At 44.4% G+C, this 18,658-nt stretch overlaps 1 protein-coding gene across 1 annotated transcript; it reads left to right on the forward strand.

Moving 5' to 3' along the window:
• Positions 1-60: 60 nt before the first annotated feature.
• Positions 61-18,218, forward strand: Hdac3 (histone deacetylase 3). Its single transcript, XM_034518094.2, has 15 exons — positions 61-239; positions 335-417; positions 2,496-2,638; positions 8,927-9,008; positions 9,135-9,191; positions 9,307-9,362; positions 9,693-9,826; positions 10,509-10,589; positions 10,942-11,015; positions 11,196-11,260; positions 13,112-13,201; positions 13,313-13,371; positions 13,621-13,700; positions 13,969-14,126; positions 17,612-18,218. Exons 1-15 carry the CDS (start codon positions 185-187, stop codon positions 17,679-17,681), a joined length of 1,287 nt encoding a protein of 428 aa, XP_034373985.1. The 5' UTR covers positions 61-184; the 3' UTR covers positions 17,682-18,218.
• The last annotated feature ends 440 nt before the right edge of the window (positions 18,219-18,658 follow it).

Below are 18,658 nucleotides of genomic sequence, written 5' to 3' on the forward strand. Positions count from 1 at the left end.
CAGCAAAATGAGGGGCGGAACTCCCATAGGGGGCGTGGCCTAAGCGTAGCCTTGGGAGGCGGGGCCGAGGTCTTCTGTTCTGCAGTGGTAGGCTGCGTGCTTGCGCAGCACGCACGGCGGGGGTGGGGCTGGCGTCCGGCGGCGGGCGGGCGGCTGAGGCTCGGGGCCTGGTCCCCCCAGCACCATGGCCAAGACCGTGGCGTATTTCTACGACCCCGATGTGGGCAACTTCCACTACGGTAGGGCTCAGGGTTGTGGCGGGAGAAGAGGTTCTGCGGCAAGGGCTGCAACTCTAGGGGTAGGAACTGACCAACTCTTTCCTTCCCACCCTCAGGGGCTGGACACCCGATGAAGCCCCATCGCCTGGCATTGACTCATAGCCTAGTCCTGCATTATGGTCTCTATAAGAAGATGATCGTGAGTCTTGGCACTTCTGTAGGGGTTTGGGCCTGGGAGCAAGCTGCGGCCTTAGACTAGGTGGGCTGGACTTACCAGGTGCAACCTACCTCTAAAGGAGAGGGGAGCCGAATAGAAGGCACCGGAAACATTCCCTGTGTGCAGGGCAGTGGTGGTGGTGGTAGTGACATCTCTGACTTAATGGGAGATTCATTTTTGACATTAGGTGGGACTCCCTTTTAACTTGAGGGCAGACCAGCCTTTGGCCTAGCATTAGGGGACACTTTGAAAACAGGTATGTTCTTTCACCGCATCATTTTATTTTATTTACGTGTTGGTGGGTCGAATCATACATGTGAGGTGAGCTTTCTGCCACTGCAGTACACCTCTAGCCCCTCTGCAGTGTAAGGTGGATAATGGTGCAGGATTGAGGAGGAGGGTTGGGAGGATATTTTCCCCATAATTCCTGCTCCTTCTCTGCCCATTGACCTGTTAGGAGCTAGAACAACTTTTGGGGACAAGCCTGCACCCTTTGTGGTGTATGTGTGTAGAGAAGATGTCCTGGGGGTTTGCTCAGGTACTGTTTCTACCTTGCTTGGAATTTCTAGCTGTGAAATGGGAAAATAGAAAGCCCGACCCTTGTGCACCATGAAGAGAGTCAACATGTAATCAGTGTGTTGAGGCACAGGCAGTGGTTTGGGAGTAGAAAAGACTGAGGTGATCTTAGTGCAAGTCTTCGAATCCCCTGAGATTGTCTGTGTGTTCTTTTATGCATTTCTTAGGAGAGGAAAAAAAAGCATGTCCCCCCCCCACCCCCACCCCCCCCCAATTTTCATAGCATTGTTTGGACTCCCACCTCTCCCTCCAGCAAGGCTGATACATCTTGTGTTTAGGACTTTGGGTTTCAGTTAGGTTGTCATATAGCTAACATATTTTACCCCACAGTGAAAATCCCAGAGAAGGGAGCAGAATCTGAGTTTAGGAGAGGAGATAAGTGTAGGAGGAACCAGGCCTGGGAGGACAGGAACTAGGAACAGGGCAAGTAGCCCAGGAGCCAAGGCTGAGAAGGTAGAATAGACTGGGCTGAAGGGGGGAGGGAGATGATGTGATCTTCAAGGGTCTTGATAAAGGTAGCTTGCCTAGTTGGTAGCCTCTCTTCCTCACTCATCAAGTTGCTGCAGATTAACAAGGAACAGGGGGTAGGAAGACTGCCTTGGACAGTGTTCAGGGCTGGGATCACTCTGAGTGGTTTCAGCCAGGTGACTGGCATAGTACTGCCTGATCTGTTGCCAGGTTTTTTGTCCAAACTTCCAAACTGAGTCTTTTTTTTTTTTTTTTTTTTCTTTCTTTCTTTTCCTGGCATTGTGTGGAGCCAGTAACAAGACCATGTGTCAGAGGAGCAGTGAAAGGGACTTTTGTTCTCATGAGATAACATCTCAACTCACACAGATCAACAGGTTATAGCTATCAAGGGGTGAAGGGCCCTGCCTCCAGGCCTGATGATGACCCGAGCTGAACTCTGAACCCCAGTGATGAAAGGAGAGAACTGACACCCTGACTTCACCTCCCCTACACACACACACACACACACACACACACACACACACACACACAAAGAGAAAAAAAAAGAATATGGCTTTTCTTTATCATCAGTCTCTTTCTCTCCCGTTTGTTACTCTGTATCTACAAATTCTTATCTAAGTAAAAAGTTTTATTACATTATTTATTCTTTGTGTCTGCCTGTGTGTGTGTGTGTGTGTGTGTGTGTGTGTCTGAGACTGAGCAGAAAATTTCTGGGAATTCAGAAACCAATCCCTTTTTTCCCACTTGTTTCCATGGCAATCATCACCTGTAATGGTGTTGGGAATGTCATTCAGTATTTAGGTGGGATTATAATTAAGTAAGGTCTTGTCTAGTTGGTCACCCACTGGCACCCTTCTGGGGCTGATCCTGTTTTGACTAGCTCACCTGAGAGGAACGAGAGGAACTTCTGCCCTATAGGCATTGTGCTTTCAAGGACAAGATTAGGGCAATATAGCAATTGAGCTAGTACCTAGGCAGTATTCTGGTAACAGCTTCTCCTTTGTCACCACCCCCAGGTCTTCAAGCCTTACCAGGCCTCTCAGCATGACATGTGCCGCTTCCACTCTGAGGACTACATCGACTTCCTGCAGAGAGTCAGCCCCACCAATATGCAGGGTTTCACCAAGAGCCTTAATGCCTTCAACGTGGGTGATGACTGGTGAGGGCAGGATGGGGTTGTCAATCACTGGGAGGCAGGGCTCTTCGTGGAGGAGTCAGTGAATTCAGTCATTCATTTGTTCAGTGAATGCCTGCTAGTTATTTGCTTTATCTTCGACAGACTAGGTATGAGGGATACAATGGTGAGGAAAAATGACAAAGTTTTAATATTCTCCCTTTGCTAAGGCCTGTGAAGAAGTCCAGGACTGAGCCTATGGACTGGAAAGAGTTATCTAGCCTCGGGGTAGGACTGCTCTAAGATGAAATGGTAGAGATTGAGTTGAGGTCTGAAAGATGGCTGGAGGCAGAGGGAGAGGAAGAGGGAGAGGGAGAGAAGTAGGTTGGAGGGACAGCATGTGCTAAAGGGCTGTGGAAAGATGAAGTATGACTTCTCTGAGGAGAACCAGAAAGGCCGTCCAGAAAATGAACAGGTGAGCTGAGTGGAGGCTAAGGAGATGGGTGGGACCTTTTTAAAGCATAAGGCCTGAGGTGCCTCCCGTCTGTAATCCTGGCACTTAGGAGGCAAAAGCAAGAAAGTTGCTAGTTCATGGCCAGCTTACACTATTTAATGAGACTCTGTTTTTGTTCTGTTTGTTTGTATTTAAAATAAACAGCTCTGTTACAAATCAGTGATTTTGTTCCTGATTAAGGTTATTAAAGCCAGGGAATGATTTGACATGACTAGTTTTTGATTAATTTTTTTTTTTTTTTTAATAATACTAAGAGTTGAATCCAATCTTTTGTGCATGATATTCGGCTTTCTGATTATAAGCTACATCACCTCTAATCAGACCAGGTTAACACGGAGCTTGTATTGTAGGCAGAAGACTCAGGGTTGGGATACTGGAGAATGGCCAACAAAAAATGAGCCACGAGCCTTGCTAACACTCCAGGGTACATTAGTGAAAAATAATCAATGTTCTGGCCGAGAGAGATGGCTCAGCAGTTAAGAGCACTGGCTACTTTTCCAGAGGACCAGAGTTCAATTCCTAGCACCCACATGGTGGCTCACAACCTTCTGTAATGTGATCTGATGGCATGCAGGCGGACATGCAAATAGAGCTCTTATCTACATAAATGAATACATTTATTTAATTAAAAAATCAAAAAACTATTAAGCATAATAGCTATGGAGAACACAATACTGTTTGTTTTATTTTCTTATTTATTTATTTACCTATGAGATAGAGACTTCACTATCCAGCCCTAGCTGGTCTGGAACTCCCTTTGTAGACCAGGCTGGCTTCACACTTAACAGAGATCCACTTGCCTCTTCAGTACTATGATTAAAGGCATGCCTCAGCATAGTGGACATTGTTTAAATTTATCATTAGGGAAAATCAACCATTTCTGAAAGTAGAGTAGAATAGTGAATCTGAGTACATTCCTTATCCAGCTTCAACACTTAGCATAAATGACTTGGCGTTTTGTTTTTTGTTTTGGTTTGTTTTTGGTGAGACAGGGCCTCACTAGTTAGTAAATGCTGGCCTTGAACTTGGAATCCTCCGGTCTTAGCCTCCCAAGTGCTGCCACTCTGGCACATTCTTCCATACCTGGGCAGTCTTATGTTATTTGTATTTCCTCGTGTCACATGATCTTAAAGGAAATCCCAGATGCCACATACTCTTATCCATAAATATTTTATTATGTATCTCTAAGTGATACTCTTAAAAATACCAGTATCAGACCTAAAAAATTAACCATTTTTTCTTTAATGAAAAAATGCAATCAGTATTTAAATATGCCCATTTCTCTCTGTTTCTGTCTCTCTCTGTGTGTGCGCGAGCGCGTGCACGTGTGTGCCTATAGGTATGTGTGTGCCTGATGCATTTTATTTAAATCAGGATCCAAACAAGGTTTACACTTTCATATGGTCTTCTGAGACTTAATCTGTGCCTTTTCTCTCTCTCCTTTGAATTTATTTCTTGAAGAAATGAGGTTGTTGCTCCTCTGTGTTGTTTCCTACAGTCCTGTTTATTGAGTCCCTACCCTACTATGCATGATGCTGAGGGTTGCAAATACATTTAGTGAATTCTCATCGCAACACTGGACTGTAATCGATATTTTCCTGGAGTTACACCTAAGTTAATGGAGGTATGGGGAAATTTGGTAGTTTAGCTTGAGTCACCTGATGATGCAGTAGGACTCAGATCGGGAAACTAGGTTTCTTGTTTGTTTTGAGATAAGGTCATGCCACGTGGCCCCAGGCTGGCCTTGAACTTGTGATCCTGAAAGCAGACTAGAACAGAATCTGCAAAGCCTCTGAGTTTTGGTCTTCCTCCATCACATCTGGCTCAGAGCCCAGGTTTGTAAGTGGATTTCCTAATCTATTTTACTGAGAAAGCTGGCTGATGCAGAAGTCCTGGCTGTAGTGAGCTCTTTAAGCTGCCCTGAGCACCTTTCCTCCTGATACCCATACCTTACTCCCACAGAGGGAGTGTTGTAGGCTCTGCATACAGCCTCTTTAAAGCCTTCTCAGCTCTCACACACCACTTCCATGTGGTTCCCCACTTTCCTTTTCTTTTCTCTGAAAACAATTTTACTATGTGTGTATGTGTGTCTACCACATGTGTTGATGCTTCTGGAGGCCTGAAGAGGTCATTGGATTCCCCAGCCATAGAGTTATAGGTGGTTGTGTGTCTCCTAATGTGTTTGCTGGCAATGAGTGCAGATCCCCAGAAGAGTAACAAGTACCTTAACAGCTGAGTCATCTCTCTGGATGTCCCCTCCCACCTTGTTTTCTTGTCTTGTTTTTCAAGACAGGATCTTTTTATATAGCCCATGTTTTATCAGTGAAATGTTGGTTTTCCCACCTCAGCCTCTCAGTGCTGGAATTCCAGGTGTGTCTTACTGCTTGGCTTTGCATAGAGCTTTTCTTGACATCGTTGGCTCATAGAGCTCTGCCCTACACACAGTGTGCTGCACATGTGGTGTCGAATCACATGCTGTCTTGGACAGTTTCTTTTTTCTCTTTTTTCTTTTTGTCTTGGTTTTTTGAGACAAGGGTTTCTTTGTGTAGCTCTAGCTGTCCTGGAACTCACTCTGTAGACAAGGTTGGCCTCTAACTTAGAGATCTGTCTGCCTCAGTCTCCTGAGTGCTGGGATCAAAGGTGTGCAGCATACTGTCCAGTCCCTCCTCCTCTTCCTCTTCTTCCTCTTCTTTCTCTTCTTTCTCCTCTTCCTTCTCCTCTTCTTCTATTTTAAAATTCATTTCTGCTTTTATTTTTTTTTTCCCCAGTTTAGTTTCCAGGTCTGAGAATGCAAAGTCAGCTCTTAGGCTGCAGCTGGAGCCCTATAAATGTTCTTGGGAAGTAAGGGAACACTCCCTCTGGGCATTTGAGATCCCTCAGCCTTTCCAGCAGGCGTAAACTATAGCTGTGCTTATATGGGTTCTGTGTTTCAGAGGAGAAACAGGGATTTTTCTTCTTCCTTTCTCCTGTTTTAAAATTAATTTCAAATAGCTTTCCAACATGATGGCTCATGCCTATTTATCCCAGCTAAGAAGCCTGGAGCAGGAGGCTGGTCATAATTTGCGGCTAGTCTGGTCTACATAGTAGGTTCCAGACCAGCCTAGGTAAATTCTAACTTAAAAATAAGTAATCTAATATTCATAGCCAAATTATAATTTGGGGGAGAAAACAATTCCAGACCTATTCCATCCATTTTTCTCTCTTCCTATTTTACTTTACCTATATCTCTGGTGTGTTTATTTATTTCCCGAGACAGGGTTTCCTTATGTAGCCCTGGTTGTCCTGGAATTAGCTCTGTAGACCGGGCTGGCTTTGAACTTAGAGATTAATCTGCCTCTGCCTTCCACATGCTAGAATTAAAGGTGTGTACCACCATGCCTTGCTGTGGTGTTTATCTTTACATTTCAAAATAATAAAATTACTGTTGCAACTCCTATTAATCTGTACTATTTAGATAATACCTACTATGCTCTAGGTACTGTTTTAAATGCTTTATAGCCATTTTCTCAACCCCTTATCAAACGGGGCTTACTGTAGTCTCCTTTTTATCAATTTTAGGCATTGTCTAATAAGCCATTGGTGTGCTGCTATCAGCAACTCATTTTCCCATATCATCCCAGTGTGCTCCCCTTTGTCCCAGTTCACAATGCAGTAACATCACAGTTTATATTATTAATGTATTATTTACTTAGAAGTTTATTTCTCATTTACTTATTTACTTATTTTTGGAGGGGTGGTACATGCCTGAGGTCAGAGGGGCAGCCTGTGGGAATAGATCTCCCTATGGGTTCCACAGATTAAATCCAGGTTGTTGGTCTTTGTGGGGAGTGTCCCCATCTGCTAGGACATCTTGATACCCCCTTATTTCTAAGTTTGTTTATTTATTTATTTAGAGTCAGGGCTTCTGGAACCTAGGTTGTGTAGCCAAGGATGACCTTAAACTCCTCATCTTCCTTTGTCTACTTCAGAATGCAATGATTATAGGTGTGAGCCACTCCATCTAGTCTGAACCTTTTATTTTATTTTATTTTATTTTTGAAACAGGGTCTCCCTGTGTAGCCTTGGCTGGCCTGGAACTCTCTAGAGACAGTCTGGCCACAAACTCAGAGATTTTCCTGCCTCTGGTCATGAATTCTGGGATTAAAGATGTCTGCCACCACAGCCAGCCTTCACATTTTAAAATTAATCAGTCTTTTATGCTTACATTATTAATTAATTAATTAATTATTTTTTTTCTGGGTTTTGAGAGACAGGGTTTCTGTTTAGCCCCGGCTGTCCTAGAACTTACTCTAGACCAAACTAGACCAAAGTGTGCTCATGCATGAGGACTCATATGTATGTGTGTGTGTGCACGCGTGCTCATGCATGAGGACTCATATATGTGTGTGTGTGTGTACGTATGTGGAGGCCAGAGGGCAACTGTTGGGTGTCATTCTCAAGTGCTGTCCGCCCTATTTATGTTTTTGTTGTTATGTTTTGATTTTGTTTTGATAGTATCTCTAGCTTTAGCTGTTCTGGGACTATGTAGACTAGGGTGTCTGGCTGGTCTTGAACCTACAGAGATCTACCTGCCTTGAGTGTTGGGATTAAAGGCATGTTCTACCACACCTAGGTGCCTAGGTTTTTTTTTTTTTGTTGTTGTTGTTGTTGTTGTTCTGTTTTGGTTTTGATTCTGAGACAGGGTTTCTCTGTGTTCCTGGAACTCCCTCTGTAGACCAGGCTGGCTTCAAACTCACAGAGATCCATATGCCTCTGTCTCCTTGAATGCTGGATTTTTTTAAACAAGGTCTGTCAATGGCCTGGAACTAGCCAGCCACTCCCTTAGAACTGGCTCTCCACGGCTGGGATTAGAAGCATCAACCACCAAACTTGACCTTAGTACATGGGTATTTGGGACTGACTCAGGTCCTCCTGCTTGTAACACAAGTACTTTAACTGACCGAGCTGTCTTCCCAGCTCTGAGGTGTCATATTAATGTGAGTTTTGATACAGTATACTAGGGTACTGAATATTTCCTTTACTTTACAAATACGGCCAATCCCTTCTCTTCACCTTAGCGCCAAGCAACTATTGATCTGATCTCTATCCTTATATTTGTCTTGTCTCCAGTGTTACATAAGTGGAATCGTACAGTGTGTAAGTGGTGATTGATATAGTTGACAGATGGCTTACTGTGTTGATAGTGAGCGGACAGCTCTCAGTTGTCTCATTGTTAGTGTTTCACGTAAACAGGACTGCATTTCTTTCATTAAAATGTGTAACCATAGACCAGGCAGTGGTGGTGAATGGCTTTTATCCCAGCAGAGGCAGAGGCAGGTTTGAGGCCATCCTGGTCTACAGAGTGAGTTCCAAGACAGCCAAGGATATGCCCTGTCTCAAAAAAAAAAAAAAAATTAAATTAAATTAAATAAATTAAATAAATAAATAAAATAAAAATTAAAAAAACAAAAAAAATTGTAGCCATAAAGAATATCATTGCACATCATGACAAAATGTGACACCCACAGACACCCCCTGTGATGAAGCAGCCTCCTCCTTCATTAGCTCCCTCACATTTCCTGTATATGCAAGAAGCTGTTTGCTTTGTTCCCAGGTTGAGTACAAACTCCCTGGCAGTTAGACATTTTTATGCTTTCTGTACTGTGCTTTGCAACAAGGATTGGCACAAGATTTGGTCTAAAATCTTTGTTGAATGGGTCTGTTAAAGGCTTAGGTGTGGAGGAGGGATAGGGAGCTGTTAGACAGTGGTAATTAGAGTTTGGGTGGCAAAGAGAGGGGCAGTAACAAGAGGGGTGTTAACCCCTGTCTTTGTCCTGCAGCCCAGTGTTTCCCGGGCTCTTCGAGTTCTGCTCCCGTTACACAGGTGCATCTCTGCAAGGAGCAACACAGCTAAACAACAAGGTGATGTAAACCCGATTCTTGGTCCTGTTTCCTGTGGCTTTCCAGGTTCAGGACCATAGAGACTTGACCCAGAACCCAGCTTCAGTGGTGGGCAAGAAAAAGACTGAATGGGTGTTTATCTTTCAGATCTGTGATATTGCCATCAACTGGGCTGGTGGTCTACATCATGCCAAGAAATTTGAGGTAAGGTTGCAATGCGGAAGACCATGGCTACCCTAGGTGAGGTTTGCTGAATGACAGTGCTGGGCTAGCTGGGTAGAAGAATTGTTCCTCTGTTTATAGAACTGTCTCCCCACAGGCCTCTGGTTTCTGCTATGTCAATGACATAGTAATTGGTATCCTGGAGCTGCTCAAGTAAGTATCGCCAGAGGAGATGGAGAGACTTTGGGAACTAGGATGCAGGTCCTCAGACCTTGGTCCAGCCCTGACCTCCTTCTCCACTGGCTTCTCCTAAGTCCTTGATGCTTTTCTCAGATGGCTTCTTCCTGCTTGTCCCTGATGCCTGCTCACATTTCAGCCCTCTGCACATCCCTTCCCAGTCTCCAGCTTAAAGAAAACTGGTGGGATGAGGTTTCAAGTGACTAGGCCAGAAGCAGACTCTAAATAATTCCAGAGATTGTGTTGTTGAGGAGAGGATTGGGGGATAAGCCTGTTCCTCTGACCGTGGCTTTGCCTTCATACCAGGTACCACCCTCGGGTACTCTACATTGATATTGACATCCACCATGGGGACGGGGTTCAGGAAGCCTTCTACCTCACTGACCGGGTCATGACTGTGTCCTTCCACAAATATGGAAATTACTTCTTTCCTGGAACAGGTAAGGAGTAGAATTACTGTGTTTTTGTGCCCCTTAGCTCTCTCTCTGTGTGTGTGTGTGTGTGTGTGTGTGTGTGTGTGTGTGTGTGTGTGTGTGTGTTTTGTTTTGAGACAGGGTCTTGCTCTGTAGCCCAGGCTAATCTTGAATATAATCCTCCATAATCAACATCCTGAATTAGGGGATATCAGGGATGTGCTGTTACTGCTGGCTGTCCTTCGGCTCTAAGTATTATGTCTTTTCTGCAGAAAAACCTTTCTGATTACTCCATTAAATCATATAGGTACCTCACCCTGTCTCTTTTTCTTAGAGTTCTCACTACCAGTTGTATTTATTGTAGTTTTTTGTTCATTCTTTGTCTATTGCTATAGGCCAGGCTGGCCTCTGCCTCCTGAGTGCTGGGATTGAAGGCATGTGCCACCAGGCCTAGCTGAATAAAAATTTTTGAACCAGGCAGGGAGGCACATACCTATAATACCAATAATCAGAAGGCTGAGGCGGGGGGATTAAGAGTTCAAAGCTAGCCTGGGTAACATAACAAATTCCTGGCCAGCCTGAGTTACAAAGCTGTGACCCTGTATTGAGTGAATGCAAGTTGCTGGAGCCTTGGTGGTAGAGTGCACAGAAGGAACAGCTGTGTTGAGGGAACGTCCCATGCATGGTCACTGCGCTCTCTTTTCTATAGGTGACATGTATGAAGTTGGAGCAGAGAGTGGCCGCTACTATTGTCTCAATGTGCCCTTACGGGATGGCATTGATGACCAGAGTAAGTTCTGAAGACTTCTCCCTGCTCACTCTTCTCCCCTTTTTTCTCTTTCAATTAACCTCTCCTGCCTGGTATTGTCTGTTGTTGGGCCAGGTGTCCTTAAGGATGAATGGCCTTCAGAGGTACCACGAACCCTTGGAATTTGTATGCAATATACTATGTGTGTACGCTTTGTTTATTTATTCTTCTGGGAGGAAGGTTGTGACATCCTCCAAAAGTTCAGAACCAGTAGTTGGTTCTGTGGGTCGCCCCTTTCCTGGGCTACATGCTCTCTCAACCCCCTTTTTCCTTTTGTTCCCTGTCTCCCCATCCCCTTGGGGTGTCAGGTTGCCTACCTTTGGCCCTCTCCCAGGTTACAAGCACCTTTTCCAGCCAGTCATCAGCCAGGTGGTGGACTTCTACCAGCCGACGTGTATCGTGCTCCAGGTAACACCCATAGCACCTCCGTAAGAGGGCTTGCCTGGGCTACAGGAAAGAGATCAGGAAGAATAAGCTCCCTAAATTGGTGAGGAAGGACAATAGAGGAACTGATGTTCTGATCATTCATGCTACTGTAGCCATTTGGGGTTTGTTTTTTTTTTTTTTTTTTTTTTTTTTTTTTTGCAGTGTGGCGCTGACTCCCTGGGCTGTGATCGATTAGGCTGCTTCAATCTCAGCATTCGAGGACATGGGTGTGTTGCCTTTCTTCTTGTTGTTATTTAAAGTTGTATTTTGCTTTTATTATCATTATTAATTATTGTATGTGTATATATTAGATCATCCATAAGTACACATGCATATAGTCAAAAATCTAATGAGGGGAAAAATGAGACAGAGTAACAACAGAGAATCTTCTTTTTAAATTATATAATTTTTTTTTAAGGTCTCACTGTGTAGCATAAGCTGGGTTTGAACTTGTGACCCTCCTGTTTGAGCCTCCCAAATTCTGGGATTACAAGCTCAGGTCACCACACCTGGCTTGGGAATGTATAGTAGACAGCATGCTTTGGGAAGGGTTTTCTGAGAAGGTGTAATGGGAGACCTGGAGACTCATAAAAAAAGTGAACATAAAAGGAGAACAGAGAATCCTGCCCTAAGCAGTGTGAAGGGCCAATGCAAAGCCCTAAGACCCCCCCCCCCCAAAAAAAAAAGAGTTACTGTCTTGACAAGAGGAAATACACCAGTAAGGCTAGAGCATAGTCAGGTGCTATAAGCTGGCCAGGCTGAGAGTGTGCAGAGCTGTTAGATCCTGTCAGTCCACGGGTGATAGAAAACTGTTGAAGGATCTTAAACAGGGAAGTGACAGGGTCCAGTGACTTTGAAAGTTACTGTTCTGACTGCTGAATGAGAAAAGGTTTGGTGGGGAAGTTGGCGTTAGGGTGGGTAGTGAGCAGCCAGTTGGGAAGCTAACATTATTTGGGCAGGGCATGTGATGATGGAGATAAGGACGGGGTTTGACGGTGTATCCTGAAGCTTAGAACAGACATCTGGCTGCGACACTAATGAGAGTAGTTGAGTAGCAGGTAAGGTGCCACAGAGAGTATTAAACAAGACAGAGTGAGGGTGTGCTTAATCTTAAAATTTTTTATTGAGACACAAAGTATTAAAGTATGCTAGTATTTTTAAAAAGTTTATTTTTATTTGTTCATTTGTGTGTATGTGTGTGTGTGTGCGTGCTCACATACACACCAGAATAGGGCATTGGATCTCCTGGAGCTAGAATTATAGGTGATTGTGAGCTGTCCAGTGTAGGTTCTGGGAACTGAAACTCTGACCCTCTGGAAGAGCAGTAAACACATTAATGTTCACTTGACTCTTTAGCACTAAAGCAGTGGTTCTCAATGTGTGGGTCTGAACCAGGGGAAAACATATAGGAACCCCCAGCTATAAGTTTATTTTCATTGCTTCCTACTTTATAACTGTAGTCTTGCTACTGAGTGGTGTCTCAGTTTCCAAGACCATTGGGAATACTTGTTTTCCAATGGTTTGGCCCACAGGTTGAGCATTACTGCCTTAAGGAGGCAGGGGGATATCAGGTGGGGACAGGGTGACTAGCACACTCAGTGAAAGTGCTTGCTATACAGCATGAAGACTTGAGTTTGATCCCTGAACCCATGTAAAAACACTAGGCCGGCCCAGTGACACCCATGTATGATCCATAATCCCAGCCATGGTGAAGTGGAGACCAGAAGATTCATAGGGCTTGGTAGTCAGCCAATTTAGCCTACTTGGCAAGTTCCAGGTTTTAAAAAAAAAAAAGTGGATAGTACCTTTTGGCTAACACTTGAAGATGTCTTCTAGCCCTTGTATACATGTGTGAACACACATGTACACATCCTTAGACACACATACACTGACACACATATGAAGACTATGAAGACTCACACATTTATACAAGTAGTTACACACAAAGAATGCAACTTTGAATTATACTATGCAATATGACAGAGAAATATTGTTGGTTAATTCTTTGTCCAGTATTTCAAGTCATGTCTGGGTTCTCATGTCTTAGATTCACCTAGTCCTCTTGTTGCTTCTAACAGGGAATGTGTTGAATATGTCAAGAGTTTCAATATCCCTCTCCTGGTGCTGGGAGGTGGTGGCTACACTGTCCGAAATGTTGCCCGGTGTTGGTGAGTATTCTATTCTACTCCTCTGTGGTTCACGATAGATTCCCTAAAATTGGAGGGGTGGTTCTTTTAGCCCACACCGTCAGCCCAAACCCCTCTGCTTGCTGGTTTCAGGACATATGAAACATCTCTGCTGGTAGAAGAGGCCATTAGTGAGGAACTTCCCTATAGTGGTAAGGTCCACTTCATGATGCCACCACAGGGGCACCATTCTCACCAGTCCTCAGAATGACCTTGTTTGAAGGGAAATTGTACTTTCTGGGAGCTCTGCAGACTAAACCCCTGTGCTCAGAGCAGAGCAAATACTCTTACACATGGGGACCAGGCCTTGGAGAGGAGATTGGAAAGCCATGGGATTCACTCTTTGGTATCTCAGTCATACTCTTGTTCATCACCTCTCTGAATTGCTTCTCATCTCTAAGAATACTTCGAGTACTTTGCCCCAGATTTCACGCTCCATCCAGATGTCAGCACGCGCATCGAGAATCAGAACTCACGCCAGGTTAGCAGCTTGGGGAGGCTGGACACAGCAGTGAGGGGTGGGCTCAGAAGAGGTCCAGGAAGTGGGAACTGGAAGGAGCAAGAGAAGGAAGTTCTGGGCTATCACTGTCGCTCTTATTGTGGGGTTGGTGGGGAGGGACAATTACCAACTGAGAATCTGACCTTGAAATACTACTTTAGACCAGGATGGTCAGGGATGAAGGCAGATAGAATTTCCTGTACTATAGGAATCACTCCAGCACTGCTGACTTTCTTTTCTTCTAAACTAGTATCTGGACCAGATCCGCCAGACAATCTTTGAAAACTTGAAGATGCTGAACCATGCACCCAGTGTCCAGATTCATGATGTCCCGGCAGACCTCCTGACGTATGACAGGACTGATGAGGCTGATGCTGAAGAGAGAGGTCCTGAGGAGAACTACAGCAGGTCTGGGGCAGGGGCTGGAGGGTGGATGCTTCCTCAGGCTTGCAGAGGAGGCTTCCAGTGAGAAGGCACAAGTTCTTCTACTCTTTTTGATACTTTTAAGAACAAAACAACATTTTTTTTTTGAAAATATTATAAACAGCATCAAAATATGTTGTGTTTACATAGTTCCAGAATTATTCCATGGGAGTAACTGTTATTTATGGCTTGATTTATGTGTTGTTTGGATAGCTAATTTTCTATAGATTATAAGAATACTACATGCACATGTGCACATTCTGAATTCTATTTATACAGCTATTTTTTTTTCTTGATTTGTTTCTGTTGTTTTGGTTTGTGACACATGGTTTCCTCTGTGTAGACCAAGCTGGTCTTTAAATCAAAAATCCTCCTGCCTCTGCCTTTTGAGTGCTGGGATTAAAGACATGCACCACCATACCTTGCTCTTGGAATTTTTGAGATTGGGTTTCACTATCATAGCTCAAGCTGGCCTTGAGCTCATAATGATCCTCCTGCCTCGGGTTTCTCTGTGTAGCCCTGGCTGTCCTGGAACTCACTCCGTAGACCAGGCTGGCCTCGAACTCAGAAATCCGCCTGCCTCTGCCTTCTAAGTGCTGGGATTATAGGAGTACGCCACCACTGCCTGGCCTGCCTCAGGTTTCTAAATGCTGGAATTATAGGCATGTACTGCCCTACCCAGTTTGTTTATAAATTTTTTGTTAATATGAGGAAGGACATTTTCTATATGTTGTTTTGAGTTATGCTTGCCTGTGTTTTTCTTTTAAAAGACATTTCCCATGTCACTGTGTATAGATCGGTGCTTTCTCAGTTGTGTAATCCCATTGTGTGGTGATCACATGATCACAAGGGTAATCAATTACCACTTGTGGATATTTACATTAATCTCTATCCCACTCCGCCCCCTTTTTTTTGTTGCTATTAAAATAGTAAAGACTGTGGTACTGAATCCCTTTATGTATATATCTCTGTATGCTTGTTTGAGTGGGTCTGATTGTCACTGCTGTGGCTGTTAAGGAAAATGACATATGCAGTAGAACTTTTTATATTTGCTGCCAAATTACCTTCCAGACAGAATTTAGTGGTTTATGTTTTTTTTTTTTTTTTTTATAAAAATCCTTTTTATTTATTTTTAGATTTATTTATTTTCTGTGTATGGTGTTTAACTTGCATGTATTTATGTACATCATTGTGTACCTGGTGCCTGCTCAGGTCAGAATAGGGTGTCAGATCTCCTGGAACTGGAGTCAAGGATAGTTGTAAGCTGCTCTTTGGGTGCTGGAAAGAGAGCCCGGGTCCTGCTATGGCAGCAAGTGGTTCCTAACTGCTGAGCCGTCTCTCGGGCCCATTTACATTCACCAGCATTTACTCCGTCCTGAGCAGTGGACCAGTAGAGCACTGCCCACATTCTCTTTCATAGGTTTCTACATTTGTTTAGTTCACTTTTCCAGATTTAAGAGTTGTATTGAGTAGATGTGTGTGTGTGTATTTATAAATTATCTTTCTTAGATCTATGTTGAAATATTTATAGTTAGAATGAAATAGGGAAAGATTAGTATAGATCTTTTTGTTGTTTGTTAATCCTTGAAGAAATTTCTAGAAAATGATGAGAAAGGACAATAGAACCCAGAAGGGCCAAAAGAAAGAAAGATAGAAAGATGGGCTTAGTAGGGACCAGATACATTTACAGGACTGAGACCACCCAAGTTGCTGTGTGCTTCTGTGCATGGGGTTAAAGCTGGCTCTACTGCAGCTGTGGGTGACTTCTCAGTTCCTCCAGAGTCTATTCTGGGTTATAGAATTCTGGCCTCCATTTCTGTCCCCTGGACTTGGTCTTGGCCCTTGGGATCTTCCAGTCCCCATTTGCCATGGATACCTCCCCATTCCCTGGCTTGAGTGAGGGAGTATCTAAACATTTGGCTCAGGCTCTGTCTAAACATCTTTTCCTCAGCATCTGTCTACAGGCCTCCAAAGCCTGACTTCTAGAAACTGATTGTCATGCTCTTAGTTCGTTCATCACCACCTGCTTTTAAATTCTTCTTTTGTCTGGGTTTGGCTTTTTCTTCTATTAATTACGTGTTCACATCTGGCTCTACTCTCTGCATAACTCTAAGAGATGGGTCTTATCCTCAGATGACTAGAGGAGGAACCCAAGGCTCAGAGAGATCAAGTAACTTTTCTAGGGTTCCGTAGTTACCCTGAGTGACTGACTCCTCACTTTTCATCCTGGGCTCTTAGAAGTGATAGAGATGGCCTTGTCTGCCTGCCTTAGTCCCTTGCTTCTCTTCAGTGACTTCCTAACGGTCTGTTTTAGAGAAGTTTGTCAAAGAGAAGGAAACCAGTATTGGGTACTTTCTGAGCCCTGTGTTGCTATCACTTCCCTCCTCTGGTAGTTTAATGGCATGTCAGTCTTCCACTTGTACATCCCTTCAAGCCAGTCTTCTGCTCATACCTTTCCTCCCGTCAGTCTTACAGCTTTACCTTTCTGTGATGGTTTGTATATGCTCGGTCCAGGGAGTGGCACTATTAGAAGCTGTGGCCCTGTTGGAGTAGGTGTGTCACTATGGGTGTGGGCTATAAGATGCTCATCCTAGCTGCCTGGAAGTCAGTATTCTGCTAGCAGCCTTCAGATGAAGATGTAGAACTCTCAGCTCTTCCTGCACCATGCCTGCCTGAACAGTGCCATGTTCCCACCTTGATCATAATAGACTGAACCTCTTAACCCATAAGCCAGCCCCAATTAAATGTTGTCCTTTGATGACTTGCCTTGGTCATGGTGTCTGTTCACAGCAGTAAAACCCCAACTAAGACACTTCCCCTGCATCAGTCTCAGCTCACACCTTTCCTTCTCCTTGTACTTAGAAGCAACAGCTTGAATGTGCCCTGCACACAGATCCTTACCTCATCTTCTGAAACTACTTTTGTCCACCCACATGTACCCCAGCATTCCTGGCCTCCTTGTCATTCTGGAATGGCTCAGTTTCCTTGAAGCTTATGATTTCTGTACTTAGTTTTCTTGTGGCTTGGTGGGACCTTCCTAAGATCTTTGCCTGGCCAGCTTCTTCACAGACTTTAGGTCTTTCATTCTCAGAACGGTCTCTCATTTTGTAGGCCCAGTGTTATCCTCTTGTTCACACCAGACTCAGTCTGCTCATGTAGAATACCCCACCATTTAAAGTTATTGTATTCATTCCTTTGCTTTGTGATTGCTGGTCTCAGGAGGTATGTTTTGAGAGGTTGTATGGAAATCTAGTCTGCCTGATTCTCTGCTGTTTTGGTAAGGCCACAGCAGTGCCTGGCACACGGGAGTCTCTATTTATTGGCTACATGGATTGCAGTAAGTCCCTGCCAGCAGGAGCCAGGAAGTGGCTTTGGAGAAGACTCACAGGGACAAGTGACTGTGAGGAGGGTGCTGGGAGGAGTCTGGAACTTGATGAGTGGTTCCTAATCTCTTGCCCTTTGTTTTACAGGCCAGAAGCACCCAATGAGTTCTATGATGGCGACCATGACAACGACAAGGAAAGCGATGTGGAGATTTAGAGCAGCGTGGATGCCATGTCCCCAAGAGCTCCTTGTCACCTCTGTGGTGGGAAGGACAGTATGGCTCCCCCAGGTCTGAACTGGGTACCCCCAGGGTGTTTACTAACTCTGGTGAAGGGTTTGGAAACCACATGTGGTTCTAGAATCCACTCTCCTTTCTCTCAAACTCTCATAACTTGATGATAGTTCCTATTAGGGATGAGACATGGACAAGTCTCAGGAGCATTATGGGTAATGAGCCCTAGCAGGTCTCCCCAGCCCCTCTTCTCCTCATTTGTTCCTTCTGTCCTTCCAACACAAAGACTGTTAGAGATGAAAGTTTGGACGGTACTAAGGTCACCTCTGACTTCCTTCTGGGTTCCCCTACTGCAGTTCTTGCCTCCATGCAAGGTGAACCTGAGGGGAGGAAGGTGTGGCTCTCTGAAACCTTAACTGCAGATGAACTACAGTGGCAAGGAGGAGAGGGGGTGAAGCTCTAACTGGCTTTATGTTCATTTTACTGTTTTTGATCTAATAAACCAATTGGTATTTTTTGTACCTTTCTGAGATTTTAATTCTTGCTAGTTACCAATGTATGATGTGAAAAGGAAATAGAGACTGTGATGCGTGTAATCAAATTGTTAACCTTCACTCAGAACTTTACGTTAGGCCCTGTGTGTGTATTCACCATGGGTTACTTTCCTCAAATGGGGGATTAACAGGACACTTCTGCTGAAGAGTTGGATTAACCCGGGCAGATTACTGACCTGAGAAGGTGTAAAAGATACCTTCAGGCATGTGAGAGTGGGTGTGCTGGTAACGATGCCCTGAGGTAAAGCACAGTAAGTGCTTGGCTGTGCTGGTGTAAGACACCGCTTATGAACTGACTGAGGAACAGGGCTGGGTCCTGTGTGTACCACACATAGACCTCTTCCTGGAGGAGTTTACAGTCTACAGTCGGTAAACTGTGGTAGCTGTGAGTGTTGACAGTGGTACAA

The sequence above is a fragment of the Arvicanthis niloticus genome, chromosome 14 (genome assembly GCF_011762505.2).
Source record: "Arvicanthis niloticus isolate mArvNil1 chromosome 14, mArvNil1.pat.X, whole genome shotgun sequence".
Taxonomy (NCBI): domain Eukaryota; kingdom Metazoa; phylum Chordata; class Mammalia; order Rodentia; family Muridae; genus Arvicanthis; species Arvicanthis niloticus.

Coding starts and splice junctions, on each gene's coding strand:
- Hdac3 (XM_034518094.2), top strand. CDS start 185: ATGGCCAAGACCGTGGCGTATTTCTACGACCCCGATGTGGGCAACTTC. Junction 10,590..10,941: donor GGATGGCATTGATGACCAGA/GTAAGTTCTGAA, acceptor GCCCTCTCCCAG/GTTACAAGCACCTTTTCCAG. Junction 13,701..13,968: donor AGAATCAGAACTCACGCCAG/GTTAGCAGCTTG, acceptor CTTCTAAACTAG/TATCTGGACCAGATCCGCCA.